At 38.2% G+C, this 13,829-nt stretch overlaps 1 protein-coding gene across 1 annotated transcript in view; it reads right to left on the bottom strand.

Moving 5' to 3' along the window:
- Positions 1-13,829, bottom strand: part of LOC102595858 (histone-lysine N-methyltransferase ASHH2-like) — a 34,731-nt gene that overhangs the window by 8,735 nt on the left and 12,167 nt on the right. Inside the window, exons 8-16 of the mRNA XM_006365875.2 lie at positions 11,306-11,398; positions 10,695-10,772; positions 9,690-9,746; positions 7,066-7,939; positions 6,928-6,983; positions 6,352-6,431; positions 6,159-6,241; positions 5,993-6,072; positions 4,726-4,805 (exon numbers count right to left, since the gene is read on the bottom strand). Of these exons, the coding sequence (XP_006365937.1) occupies positions 4,726-4,805; positions 5,993-6,072; positions 6,159-6,241; positions 6,352-6,431; positions 6,928-6,983; positions 7,066-7,939; positions 9,690-9,746; positions 10,695-10,772; positions 11,306-11,398 (1,481 nt within the window). The remainder of the gene's footprint in view (positions 1-4,725; positions 4,806-5,992; positions 6,073-6,158; positions 6,242-6,351; positions 6,432-6,927; positions 6,984-7,065; positions 7,940-9,689; positions 9,747-10,694; positions 10,773-11,305; positions 11,399-13,829) is intronic.

Below are 13,829 nucleotides of genomic sequence, written 5' to 3'. Positions count from 1 at the left end.
TATAGTCTGGTCTTCCCACGTAAGTTACAGAATTCCACCAATCTTTAATTCTTTCATTGAAGTCTTGAGTTTTTAGCCACCAGTTCTCAAACTTGAAATAAGATGTTTGTTTCTCCCAGTTGCCACATTCCAACAACAATGGATTATGGTCAGATGTAACTCTAGGTAAGATTGATTGATTAATCTTCCTAAAGGAAACTTCCCATTCCTCGGAAATCAAAAATCTGTCTAGTCTTGCTGCAATATCTTGTCTGTCCCCTTTCCTCCATGTGAAACTACCACCTTCCAGTGGTAAATCTTGTAGTTCCATATCCTCGATAAAATCTGAGAAATCTTCCATCGCCTTATTCAATCTCTTGCAGTTCTTCTTTTCTGATGGGTACCTTACTACATTGAAATCCCCAGCCACCACCCAAGGTCCACTAAACAAACTCCTTACTGCCCCCAATTCTCCCCATACTTCTTCTCTTTCGTCTCTACTGTTTGGAGCATAGACACTAGATAGATGCCATTCAAAAACCTGAGTTTTCCCTGTGAACTTACATGTGATACAGTAAGCCCCTACTTCACAAACTTCACCCTCCCAAATACTGCTATCCCATAAGATAATGATGCCCCCTCTTGTTCCACGTGCCTCTAATTGTGCATATTTGACCCTCCTATTTGCCCAAATCTCTTTTACCACCCCACTTATATCTCCATTAATTTTTTATTCCTGAAAACAATACACGTCTGCCCTCCAATTATTCACCATGTTTTTTATCAGTAGCCTCTTCCTTGGATCATTGAGGCCCCTTACATTCCATGAAACTATGTTAACTTTCATTTAAAACATCTATGAAACAACCCCCCCCCCCTTACTTCTTGTACCATAGCTCACAAAGTTACTGGCTGGTTCCAGATTCTTGAGTTCTCTTGGGATCTTTTCTGTTAGAGTCGTAGGAACTATGGCTCCAGCCATCTTCTCAATTGCTTCCCTCTTGCCATCAATTTTCATGAATAGATTCAGAGCTGCTTCTTCACATCCAATAAATTGCACCCCAAATTCTTTGCTCAGCCTGATAATATTCTGTTGGATCCATGAAGGAATTTCGTTCTCTGCTGCTATACCAATGTCCTGCTCTTCTGAATTTAGTGGTATGATATCTTCAATTATACCTTCCCCATCTCCCTTATGTTCCAGTAACATATTGTTTCCTGTTTGTGTTTCTGTGGTTGTTCTTTCCTCTGTATGAATGATCGACATATCGTCGTCGTCCCTTATATCTGTTAGAAATTCGAAATTCTCATCTCTGTCTCCATGGAATAGATGGACTGGATCGCCTTCCCTGTCTGGTGCCGCTAAATTCTTGTAATTTGCTTGTATTTCATCGAGCAAAGGCTCTGAGGTCCAATCTGAAATATTGACCTGCTTTTCATTTAAGTTACAATCTTGTTGGGCCAGTGGGTCCAGGCCCAACTCTTTTCCTTTCAGCTGCTTAATATCACGTGCCCTGTTAATAGATTCAAAATCTTTTGTGCTTCCCACGTGAAAGTTCCTGTCACCAGCTGGCAGAGGCGTGGATTTCGAAGTTTCACCCTTCTGCAATAACCATTGGTTTGAAGATTGGGTCCTCCTATCTCCTCCGATATCGCAGGCACTCTCTCCGGCGAAAAACCTTGTAGGTGTTTCGTCCCATACTTGTATGATATACTCAATACCTTCAAAAGCTATCTTCACCTCCTTCGGAATGGAATTTCCGTTGGCTTTGACGAGTATTCTTGCCCACTTTAGGTGATTGCGAAGATCTGTTTCCTCCTCTGTCTTCACCCAGCCACCGCAGAAGTCCCCCACTGCTTTAAATACATTCTGAGACCACAAATGTAAAGGGAGGCCCACTAATCTGATCCACGACTGGCTTAAGGCAACCCTAGATTGAATTGCACCAACAGTCGGCGACCACCATTGCAGCCAAATTCCTTGATTCTTCCACAACCATCTTCCTCTAAGAACATGCTCGGCCGCATTTATGGACGTAAACTCGAAGAGAAAGCAGTTGTTTCCCATCTCGTAAACGTTAAGGCCGTGGGCTTGGTTCCAATTTTTTCTTGCCCATCTACGAACTTCCGACAGGGTGGCCATCTCAGATCCATTTGTTGGAAAGCTACCAACAAGGCTCTTGCCTAAGAGCTCGTTTCGAGGTTGATTGAGGCCACCATTTATGAGGATGGTGTCCCCTCTCTCCTTTATGACTGCACTATTGATCTCTCTGGACGACCATCTGCTCCTCCTCACCGTCTCTGCATATGGAATCTCTTTATCCACCATTTTGTAATTTTGATTGACTGTCTTATTAGCTTTGTAATGAATGAACTTTTCAATTTTGGTGGCCAGATCCCACCAACCAGCATTGAATGAGATTTCTGGGACTATTAATACTGCTCTGCTCTTGCCTTGAATGCTGATAATGCTTATATATCTTCCTTTGTTGTTAAAGTTCCTTGCACAGAATAAGTGTGAAACATGCTCCTGTCTTCTCCATCTTCTAACATTGTTTCCTTTCACCTTTGACGCTTCCTTAAGGATCGAACAGATCCATTCCATCGATTTCTGGCTAAAGCTAGCTCTGTTCATCATGATCCTTCCTCTCTCAGTCCAGTCATACCACATCTCTGCTCGTGATTCATCTCTAGCTATGTCATAAGACTTGAATCCCATTGCGAAGAAAATCATATCTTCATCCATTGATTAGAAGAAAAGGAAAATAGGTTAAAAGAAAAGAAAGAAAAAGAAAGATTATGCCGGTTTGAAAGAAAGAAAGAGGAGAGAATTCCGGTGACAGAAGGTCACCGGAGGGGAGTTCTGCTCTCCTAGATTAGGAGAGAGAAAGATTTTGGGGACATGTGCCTAGGAGAAAACATCCCCATGTTGTATTTTCAAAAGCAGATGAAGTTTCTGAATGGATCTCAGCTATTTTGGTGTCATGATTGTGTATACCCACTCATTTAAAAGCTAAGCTGCCAAAGAGGAGGTACTTGTATGGTATAGTTCAGGACTACAAACAGACAAGAAAGGGAATTGAACAGATGATAAGCAAATGAAGATGAAGATATGGCATGCGACGCATAAAATATACGAAATAACCAAACTCGGCAGCATTAATAGGCACGTTATTGCCTGCAGTTCTAAAGAAACAAACAGCTTAGTTCTCTAGAACTTCAAGAAGAATTGGCATGTTTAATATCAACGTTTACTAATTTGGTGGACAATTTGGAGGGAGAGGAACCAAAGGTGTTTTGAAGACAAGAACATCTCTTTCCAGAAGTTGAAATGAATTGTTTAGTGCTTTTTTATTTTTGGTGTATCCATGAGTACCCTCAAGAGGCAGCGGACATAATTAATGTTTTAGACAGTTTATGAGGGATCTATGTGGTAGGATTTGCTCTTTTTACTACTACTGTAATACTGTAATTACTACTTTAGTACACTTTTGGTGTAGTTCCTTGTTTACAATAGATATGTCAACTGATTCAAAAAAAAAAAGAACTTCAAGAAGAAGATGCATACATTATTGTTCAAGGGCAAAGTAATGAACTAGGCATGCATGCAGGAGAATCAAAATGAGTTGTGGAGGAAAAAAGATGCTCACAAATGGATATAGTGGAGAAGAGAGAATACAAAAGCCTCTTCCCACAATAATAGATCAACATAAGTTGTCCCAATACTCCTTTATTTTCACATGTTAAACTTGATAAAAAAATTCTTAGACCGGAATTCTTTTTATATAATTTATTTTCCTAGGGTATGGAAGATCAAGGGGATTATAAATGTTCATCTTTTATCAGAAAATAGGAGAATAATATTACTAATGAAAGACACTGCACCAAGTGATACAGCAGAAGTCTCCAGAAGACACGCAAGAAAAAGGACAACAGAAGATCTTCAAAGATATACCATATCCAAATACCATGAAGGATGGAAAGACACAATAAACTGCAAAGGCTCTCTGAACCTTCCTACAGAGTCTTCTAAATGTCACAAAGTACTCCATCCATCCCACTTTATGAGATGTTTGATGTGCCTAAGAGTTATAGAAAGAAAGAAAAACTTTTGGAATTTTGTCAGGTATAAAGCATGCTATAGACATTTATGTGGCTAGAAAATCATGCCATCGAGGTAAAACTAGCAAATTTATAGCTAAATTGTTGCTATATATAGAAAGGTGTCATCCTTGTTCAAACATAATAAAAAGGAATGTGTCACATAAAATGGGACAGAGGACTTGTAGTCATGAACATCATAAAAGTTCATCGCGAATAAAACATATGTAACATACTCATCATATAACATACTCCTCATATATGGACTATGGAGACGAGATGATATTCTAGTAGCTCTTCCCAGATTTAGAAATTTAAACAAAATCAAGATTCAACTCCAACAATTTGGAAGTTCCAATATAGTGGCATATAAATATTGTAGTTGCGAAACCTTTGTTTCTGCTACCATTTTTCCTTAATGTAAACAGTTGCACTTCTGTAGTTTCTAGTTTAGCCCTCGCATTTTATGGTTACACGGTAATTCATATTTGGGTTTGACATTTGAGTTACTTTTTAGATCATTATCACTGCAGGAAAAAAAAAAAAAAAAGGAAACTCTACCCAAATATCATATGCAGGCATGAAATCCACACAAACAATCAGAACAGAAGTTAGAAATATTTTATATTAGTAACATCTGCTAACCTCTGAACTCCAGCTCTAGATGTGCCTCCGTTAATGTGCTCAGGAGAAAGGATGTCTCTTACAGCTAGATGCTCTAAGACCTGTTAAAGTGAGTTGACATATTGTGAAACCCAAAGCTTGGTATGATAGCAATGACAAATAACAGATCTGCTACGCATATCAAGAGAACCCTCTGTGGAAAAGGTTTAGCCAAGAGAAGACCTCATGTAAGACAAATGGGTACAAACAAAAAAGGAGGTGACCTAAGAAGCCACTAAGACATTGCCCAATTACATATTGACGTATTTCTCACTCAAATTTTATGCTACAACATCTTAATGACAAGAAAGACAATCTTCTTACGCATTCAGGCCACCACCCATATTGCTGCTTTTGTTAATATGCTTGTGTTAGTTAAAGAAGAGATCTTGAAAGGAAAAACTGTTGCCTCTTTAATTCTAACGAGACTTGGTGAAAATATTGAATCTCCAAAGCCAGAAAGGACGAAGAGAAGATTACTACTCCCTCCATCCCAATTTAAGTGTCTTCCCAATTTAGTATGACCCAGCAAGAGTGCCTCTTTCTATATTTAGTAAGTTCTCCAATTCCAACATTATACATGGAAAGTTTTGAGACCACAAGATTTAAAGGACTACACACATCTTTAATTTAAGATCACAAGATTCAAAGTCTCCCTTTATTTCTTAAACTTTGTGCCCAATCAAACTAAAACACTTAAATTGGGACGGAGGGAGTAATTGAATTAGATATGTGACATTGGGTTTATGCTCTTCTTACTTAGTGATGGTAACCACTTCACATTGTTTTTATCTGTCTAACTATTCAATGATTTAAATATATTGTTTCTGATGTTAGAATGGGCAAAACACAGAGAGTATATATATCTGGTATTTCATGTTTATTTGTAAATTATATTTATATTATCCTACCTGTTCAGTGACTAAATACCTTTTTTAATATTTATTTTTTTTAGTTAGCATACTGAACTACAGTGATCATTGCATTGCTATGTTAGATAGTTGAGATCTTCCATAAGCTGCTAGCTATTTGATTTATGTTTATCTGCACATGTGTTAAGAGTGACATCTTAAGAAACTGTGCCGGAAATAAATAATTTGTCAGTAACATAACTTCTAGCTCAAGCACATTCAGACCATGAGCTGGTGCTAAAGCTCATATACCCGTATAGCCTTTCAAATTCTCATACTTCCACGCTAACTACTCAATCAGCAGAGCAGAAGTATAGGGCTACAGAATACTTCATTACCTTCAGCAACTTTCTAAGAATTGGAATCTTATTGAACTCCCTCCTGTATCGCTTCATTATGTTGTGTAACATCTGTAAACCTAACAAGCAAAAACAAAAATAGATTCAACAATCAGTATATTTGAAAATAGAAAAGGCCAATGCATAGTAAGCACCAATTTATTACCATTTTTGTTAATAATATCCATCAAAACTGTGCGTGACTTAGTTTTCAAGATTGCATCAAGGATCATAGAAAGGTCCCGGTTGCTGCAAACAAATAAATGCATAAATTAACAATTATGTAAATAAGAAGTAGCACCAGCTAAGAATGCAACTCTTAGTACAACAAAGAGTTAAAAAGGCGAGCCATGTGTTACCTCTGGATAGCTTCACCATTACAGTCATCCCCTGAAGCAGCAGTTAAAAGGAGGAGCTTCAGGTAGCACCTGGACGCATCCTGCTCCAAGAAAAGAGAAATGTAATAATAGAAAGAAAAATGTAGATTACTGTGGATTAGGCATGCATGCATTTACACATATGGCAGAAGTTCAAAAACAGGAATGCTTTCAGAATATTATAGTAGGACCATGAAAATCTAGATGAAGAGGTTACTAAGTAAAGGCTGGGTTAAGAAACTGGAAATGCCTGAGAAGATCAAAATAGGACCATGAAAATCTAAATGGAGAGGCTATAAGTCGAGACAACACTACGTGGCCAACAATGATGAATGATGATCCCTCATCACCACCCACTATATGAGCACCTTCCACCCCTCCCTTTCAACAACTTTTTGGCCTATTCCCCCTCGATGAATTACACCAGAGAGTCTGCACCAAAGTGCAGCAGAAGCAGAAGAAAGGAGCATTCACACAAGACACCACAATGATTAATCACGAATCACTCAGCAAGAAAAAGTAAGTACAGATTACATCACATAGCTTTTAACAACTCACCTTGCGTTTGCTTATTCCACCATCATGATCCAACAACTCATTAAGTTTCTCTTCAACTGCAAATTCAGGTAAGAAAAGATAATGTAACAATACTCCACAACCTGCGGATTCTAAAACAAAATGATAACAATGATATACCTGCTTCAAAATGACCATGTATGGAGCCATCTGGAGGTTTCTTCAAATTAGGTTGTGGAACTTGCAATTTATTGTCCACATCAGGCGATGATCTGGAATTCACAGCGTAATTCCTCTGTTTCCCCTTCTTCACTAAAGAAGATTCACGCGAAGTTTTCACAAACAGAAATGATTCGTGTGTCTGTTTCCCATTGCTGGATTTTGACTTCTTCAAAGACTTGCTAACCACTGCATCAGGAGAAGTTATCTCCAATGCCTGTGCGGAAGAGATAGAGTACTTCGCAACTTTTCCAGCTACCGTGAACCCTTTTCTCACTCCAGATACGGTTTCACATGTATCTTTCAATGACAAGGAAGTCTCAACAGGTTCAGTAGAAGAATGAGACAGACACTCTGAGGCTTTAAGTGCCGCACATGTTTCTGCCATTAAAGCTGATGCAGGAGATACATCAGGGAAGTTCTCGCTTTCCTCTCTAACATTCAAGCTAACAACAGCAATAGAGTTGCCCAAATTAACTTTTTCTTGACCCACAAAACTGTTGATATCTGTTTGACAGGAAGTCTCCTGATTTTCAGCAATTAATCCATCCAGTGTGTTTTTCTTTTTAGGTCGTTTCCGTTGGATATTAATTTTAGCACAATTAATAGTACTTGTAGCACATGTAATGTTGTCTTCTTTATGATCCATTTTGGCATACTTGGGCAGCAAGACAGGCTCAGGATACTCATCATCCGAATCCTCCTGAACAATCACTTCCGCATCCAGCGGGTCACCACCTATATAACCCCGACAATTAGGTGAACCACAGACACACTTTTTTACTGCAGCCCCAAAGATTCGGACAAAATTGTAGTCAAATGTCACCTCTTCACCCTGATAAAAGAATCCAAAGCATATACCAGTTGGAAACATAATAGAAACAAACCAAAAGCACGTATAGCTAATAATAAGACGGAAATTACTCCAAGAGAGGATTCAAACAGGTATAGACTGTAGTAACCATGCCTACATAGGAAACAACTGAAGAAGCAAAGAAGTCCAGATAATCTGTGGGATAACCATGTCTTAAATTCCTCTACTGATGAAGACACCTTCATTCCCTCAAAGCTTGTTCTTCTACAACAGCTCCGCCCCCCAAAAAAAAAAAAAACAGGAGAAGGAAACCAAAACGCAATACAATAAATATTTCTCTCACAGTTGATTATGTTGTTAACAAATACCCCTCGTCTAGAAAGAAGACACTAGGTTTAATTTATAAAGTTTGTCAAGTATTTTTCCACATAACAGGATACCTTTGTTTCCTGCATGAGTCCAATCAAAAAATTCTCAACACCAAATTTGACAGCTTTGTCCCCTACACTCCCCCTACCGGAAACAACAGAAGTTCAAAGAAGCAGGCTGAAAGCAGAAAATGACAATTGTGTCCTTACTGGCCAGATCACTTACTCTCCTGTAAAGGAGAAACCCTTCGAAGGTAAGTATTGCATCCAAGATCAGCATGAAAGAGAAGTCAAGGTGTTTAACTCTAATATAGAAGTGGTATATTTCGCGTTTGCAACACTGAACATACTATCCAAGAGTTCAGCATTCATGACTATTGTATTCTGATTCAACATAGCTGAGAGCTATTTCTTAAGAGTTAAGAGTAATCATGTCAATCAATGTAGTAGTGATGTTAAGATAAAAGAATAGGAGTGTAGAAGTACAACCAGACTTCTGGACTTACGATTACATCCCTCCGGTGGACTTCTTCCACCGGAATACTATCTTCTTTCTTCTCTACCTCTCCTTTCTCCTCCATTATCCCTTCATTTTATCACTCTGGGCTTCTCTTTTTAGATGTTACAAGAGAGTATATTTCAGATCTCGGGGGATCTTACGACATCACGGAGCCAAGATCAAAAGCTGAAGTTTAGAATAATTGGGTTGAAAGTGCTAGGCACCATATAGGAGAATGGTTCTTAGCAAGGGAGCTCTTGGTTGGATATGCAAGAGGCTAGTGTCCAGATGTACATTCTCATTCTTTTGCACTGAATATGTCCAATGAGATTGATGGATTCCTTTGACTACTCTAGTGGCTCATGACTGGACTAGTTCTTTTGGGTACTTTATATATACGTTGACATCCCCGAAATTAAAGACTTCTATTCTCATGTTGATGTCATGGTCTTATGTGAAAGTTGTTTTAAAGCTTTTCTTATAAACGTTGAATGATGGTGTGGACTGCCCAGAGTCCTTTTGCATGTTATGTGACGGAATGGGAACATCCTGATCCATATGTATTTACTGAATTCTTCTCAATTATGAAAGGTTGTCTTGTTCGGCAGGGGTAATCGAGTGTCGATCACGTGACGCGTGACAGTACTTATCATAAATTCAGGGCTTGATTATTGCAACAAAAACACCCGTTACAAATTTTTTTCAATCCGTTATGCTGATGTTTGCAGTTTATTAGATGTTAAAGAGCTCTGAACTACTTGTATACTTGTTGGAAAAACATAAAACTAGAACAGAGTAAGGGATAATAGAGGACACATTTTCTTTTTGCTATATGCAGGTCATTTAGGATCCTGTGAATGGTCAAAACCAAGTAAGTTGGACTAAATAGAAAAACAGACGTTACCTTCTTTATGTCCCTAATAGCAAAGAGTCCTATGCAGACCTCTCCATTCACAATCCACTGTTCAGCAAATGAAAGGAAGTTGAGTCAAAACATTAATACTATTGAAACATGCACTCAATACTTCCATGTAAACAATTGAAACATGCTTCCGTAATTGTCTATTGACACATGCACACAAAAATGGCTATGGAGATTCAACTTAGAAAACCACATAATCTGGAGAAAGTTCATCACCCATAAGTGTGGTATGTCAAGCCAATGGACAATAGAAGTAGTCAGATCCACCAATGGTACCAGTTTATGGAAAACAATCAGGAATTATTGGCCAGCTTTCAACAATAGAATCTGCATCAAGATTGGGGATGGACTAAAAACTGATTTTTGGGATGATATTTGGACAGGTCAAAGCTCTTTGAAGAACCTTTCACTAAACTTTACTCTATCAGCTTAAAACAACAAACAAAGGTTAATCAGATTTTGGAGGAACAAGAATGGAATCTGAATTTTAAGAGATCTCTAAATGACTGGGAAATTAAGAAAGTAACAAACTTGCTACAGACTCTAGAACCATTCAAGATCACCCCTGAACTACAAGACAAACCAAGTCGGAAGCTAAATAGCAAGAAAATCTTCTTACAAAATAACTTAGTGGCTTCAGAATTGACTATATTTGTAGCAAGTTAGGAGCTAACAATATGTACGCTCCAACTTGGGGGGGACTGTTAATAATTAGAAAACTATTTATATGCCAAGAACTCATTCCTTGCATATATAGGAAATGTTTAAAATCTTTGTACTTGTGTATATCGGAATAGGATTATCAGTAATTACTTTCCTTTCCTTTTAGTATTACTTGAATAGTTGAATACTTTCCTTTACTTTCTTTTTTTTGGATTACTTGTACACACTATATAAACCAAACATGCTTGAGGGAATAATCAAGAAATTCATTCTCATCTTCTTTTACAGAATTAAATGCAGAGTGCAGTTGCCAAGCATATTCACCTTTTCGGTACGACAATTAGGGTCACAGCTATGATTGATGAAACGGCCCAAATTCCCCTTAGCACATGCATCAATTACCTGAAACAAGAGGCATAAAAAGGACATTACACGATAAGGTGAAAGAAAACAGAAAATTACTGCGTCTATTATATACACCAAGTCATTACAAATTTGGACATATTGACCGTAGAATGAAAACGGTTCAAAATAGATATACATACCAAAGTTTATTTCCTTCACACTATAAATCCATCAATAGATACATATACCAAAATGAATTGCATAATCACTTTTTGCTATTGGTGCAGTTTGGAGTATGTAGATGATCCTATAGTTGTTATAGATATCCTAGGTTCTTTGTAAGTTGAAGTAGGTTCTAGTTTTGTTTTGTTTTGTTTTGAGTACTCGCAACTGTATGTAGCTCCATGATGTAAATTTGGGATCCCAGCCTTTAGTGTTGAAGATTAATACACAAAACTGTTACCTTTGTCAAAAAAAAATAGATACATATACCAAAATATCTATATCCTTTACATTACAAATCAAGCTATATTAAACACTTAACAACATTAATATCTGTTAATTAGAAATGTCAAGGTGAACTGTTATACCTCGCTGCCGTTAAGTGTCATGAAATAAAAATGCTTATGACACTTCAATGCATACTCCTTTTGCCGAGCCTCGTAAACATGCATATCCAGCACCTAGGATTTGTAAAATTTAAAGCTATAAGTCGATAATATTTCAGCAACACAAAGCAAATCATGCATAGATACATATCATACATATGAAGAGGAAACCTCTAGAAATCAAACAAGAAATTCTAGACGATGTGAATTTGATGAAAATAAAACAAGCATCAATGACATTAATGGTAAGATGATGTGAATTTGGATCAAACTTACACCCAAGGAATTGAAAAGAACTCATAGTTGGAGCAAGCCCTGGCGCTGATGAAAATAGGAGAAGAGAGATGGACTTTATAAGAAAACGAACAATGGAAGGAGATATTCCTTCTTCAGGGAAAGAATAGACAACCTAGAAGTACCAGAGTACCAATAAAGGTCGTGGCAGAGATTTGGGAGGAATTAATGGTTTAGATGATTTCTGAATGACATATCTTGGAAATGGCCCTTCACCTCTGACCATGATGTTGGAAGTTCAAGTACCAAGGAGAGAAGTGGGAATCTCCTGGGTGGGGCGCTTAGGAAGTGAGACTTACCATATCACAAAAAAATAAATTTCTGAATGAGCTAACCTACCACCAGGATTGATGAGGAGAACAGAGTAGTAGCAACTGACAAAATGAAAAATAAGTATTTGGGATTGATGTAAACTAATTGTACACAAAAGCAGGAAGGCCAAAGAATCAGAGGTCTGCCGGCCACTGATAGAGATGCCCATTGGCAAGAAGATTTTCAGTCATTTGCATTATTAGTGGAAGAGGAAAACATCAAATCCAAATATGGATTGTGGAATCCAGAAGAAGAAGCCATGAGGAACTTTATGAATTGTAGACAGATGGCCTAAACAAGATGTGAAATATGTCCCAACCAGCCATAAGATAGATCATGGGTGAGTTAGACAGATAGGAAAATAGCCAGAAACAGTTGAAGACTCAGCCTCTAAAACACTCCTTGAATCATATATTATTGGAGTTCAATGCTGGGAAAATCAGAGAACTCTCCGGTTAGAATATGCAACACTGTTTGAATAACTTGAATCAAATAAGATGTATCTATGATGACATTGGACGAGAGAAAGTTTGCTTTGGAGAACAAGATGATAGAAGGTACAAGTACAACACCTAGACATCGGGGGATTGGGAAAAATGAACTAAAAATCTACAATCCAGTTTAAATCAGGAGGTTGAGGGGTCCAGAACAAGGGGGAGAGTTCTTAACTTGACTTTTAAATGAAGATAAAGCTACTATCATGGAATGTAAGGGGGATTAACAAGATGTCCACTAGGAATATTGTTAAAAGTGCTTTGCTGAAATGGAAAGCAGATATCTACTGCTTTCAAGAAACAAAGGTGAATAAGGGGGTTGAAAACATTGCCAAACAATTGTGGTCTAGTAGATGGATGAGGTGTGGATATATAGAAGCAGATGGGAGTAGGGGTGGAATCCTAATCATGTGGGACTGCAGAATATGGACAGGGAGTATGGTAGAAATTGGCCAATACTCTATTACTTACAGATTTGATGCAGTACAAAGTTCTTTTAGTTGGTTTCTCACTGGTGTGTATGCTCCTCACACCAGGAGTGAGAAACTAGACTGCTGGGAAGAGGTGGCAGCAGTCCAAGAACTATGCGAAGGACCATGGGTAACTTGTGGAGACTTTAACACGGTTAGAGTTATGGCAGAAAGGAGAGGATGCAACCGGATCACAAATGTGATGACTGATTTTTCCAACTGGATTGAAGAAATAGAATTACATGACGCTCACCTAAATGGAGGGATTTTCACATGGTTCAGGGGTGCTAATCACCACAGTGCTGCCAGACTAGACAGGTTTATGTACTCAACAGAATGGGAAGAAGCTTTCGGGAATATCAGACAATTGATCATGCCCAGAGTGACTTCTGACCACTGCCCTATCATGTTGCAATGTGGAGACTGGGACCACAGGAAGTCATACTTCAAGTTTGAGAACTGGTGGCTCAATGTTGATGGTTTTGAGGGGTTTGTCCATAGTTGGTGGAACAAATTTGAAGTGGAGGGCTGCCCTGACTACAAGCTCAGTGTGAAGCTAAAAATGTTGAAGCAAAAACTCAAAGATTGGAGCAAATCAGTGTGTGGGGAGTTATGCAACAGGAAAGATAGTCTTCTCAAAGAATTAGCTGATATTGATCTAGCTCAAAACACTAGAACTTTATCTGTGGATGAATTACTGGTGAGGGCAACAGTTCTGGTGGAGTTGGAGGATTTGGCAAAAAATGAGGAATCTAGATGGAGGCAAAAGTCCCGTGTTCTCTGGCTAAAACAAGGGGATAATAACACTAGGTTTTTCCAGAGAATGGCAACATCCCACAAGCGATACAATAACATTGATAGATTGATAATCAACGGGGAGGAAGTTAAAGATCGAGAAGCTATCAAGGTTAATATGATTGAGTTCTACAGGAAACT

This window comes from Solanum tuberosum, unplaced genomic scaffold, assembly GCF_000226075.1.
Source record: "Solanum tuberosum cultivar DM 1-3 516 R44 unplaced genomic scaffold, SolTub_3.0 scf00579, whole genome shotgun sequence".
Taxonomy (NCBI): Eukaryota; Viridiplantae; Streptophyta; class Magnoliopsida; order Solanales; family Solanaceae; genus Solanum; species Solanum tuberosum.
This window is presented reverse-complemented; position numbering and strand designations above follow the sequence as displayed.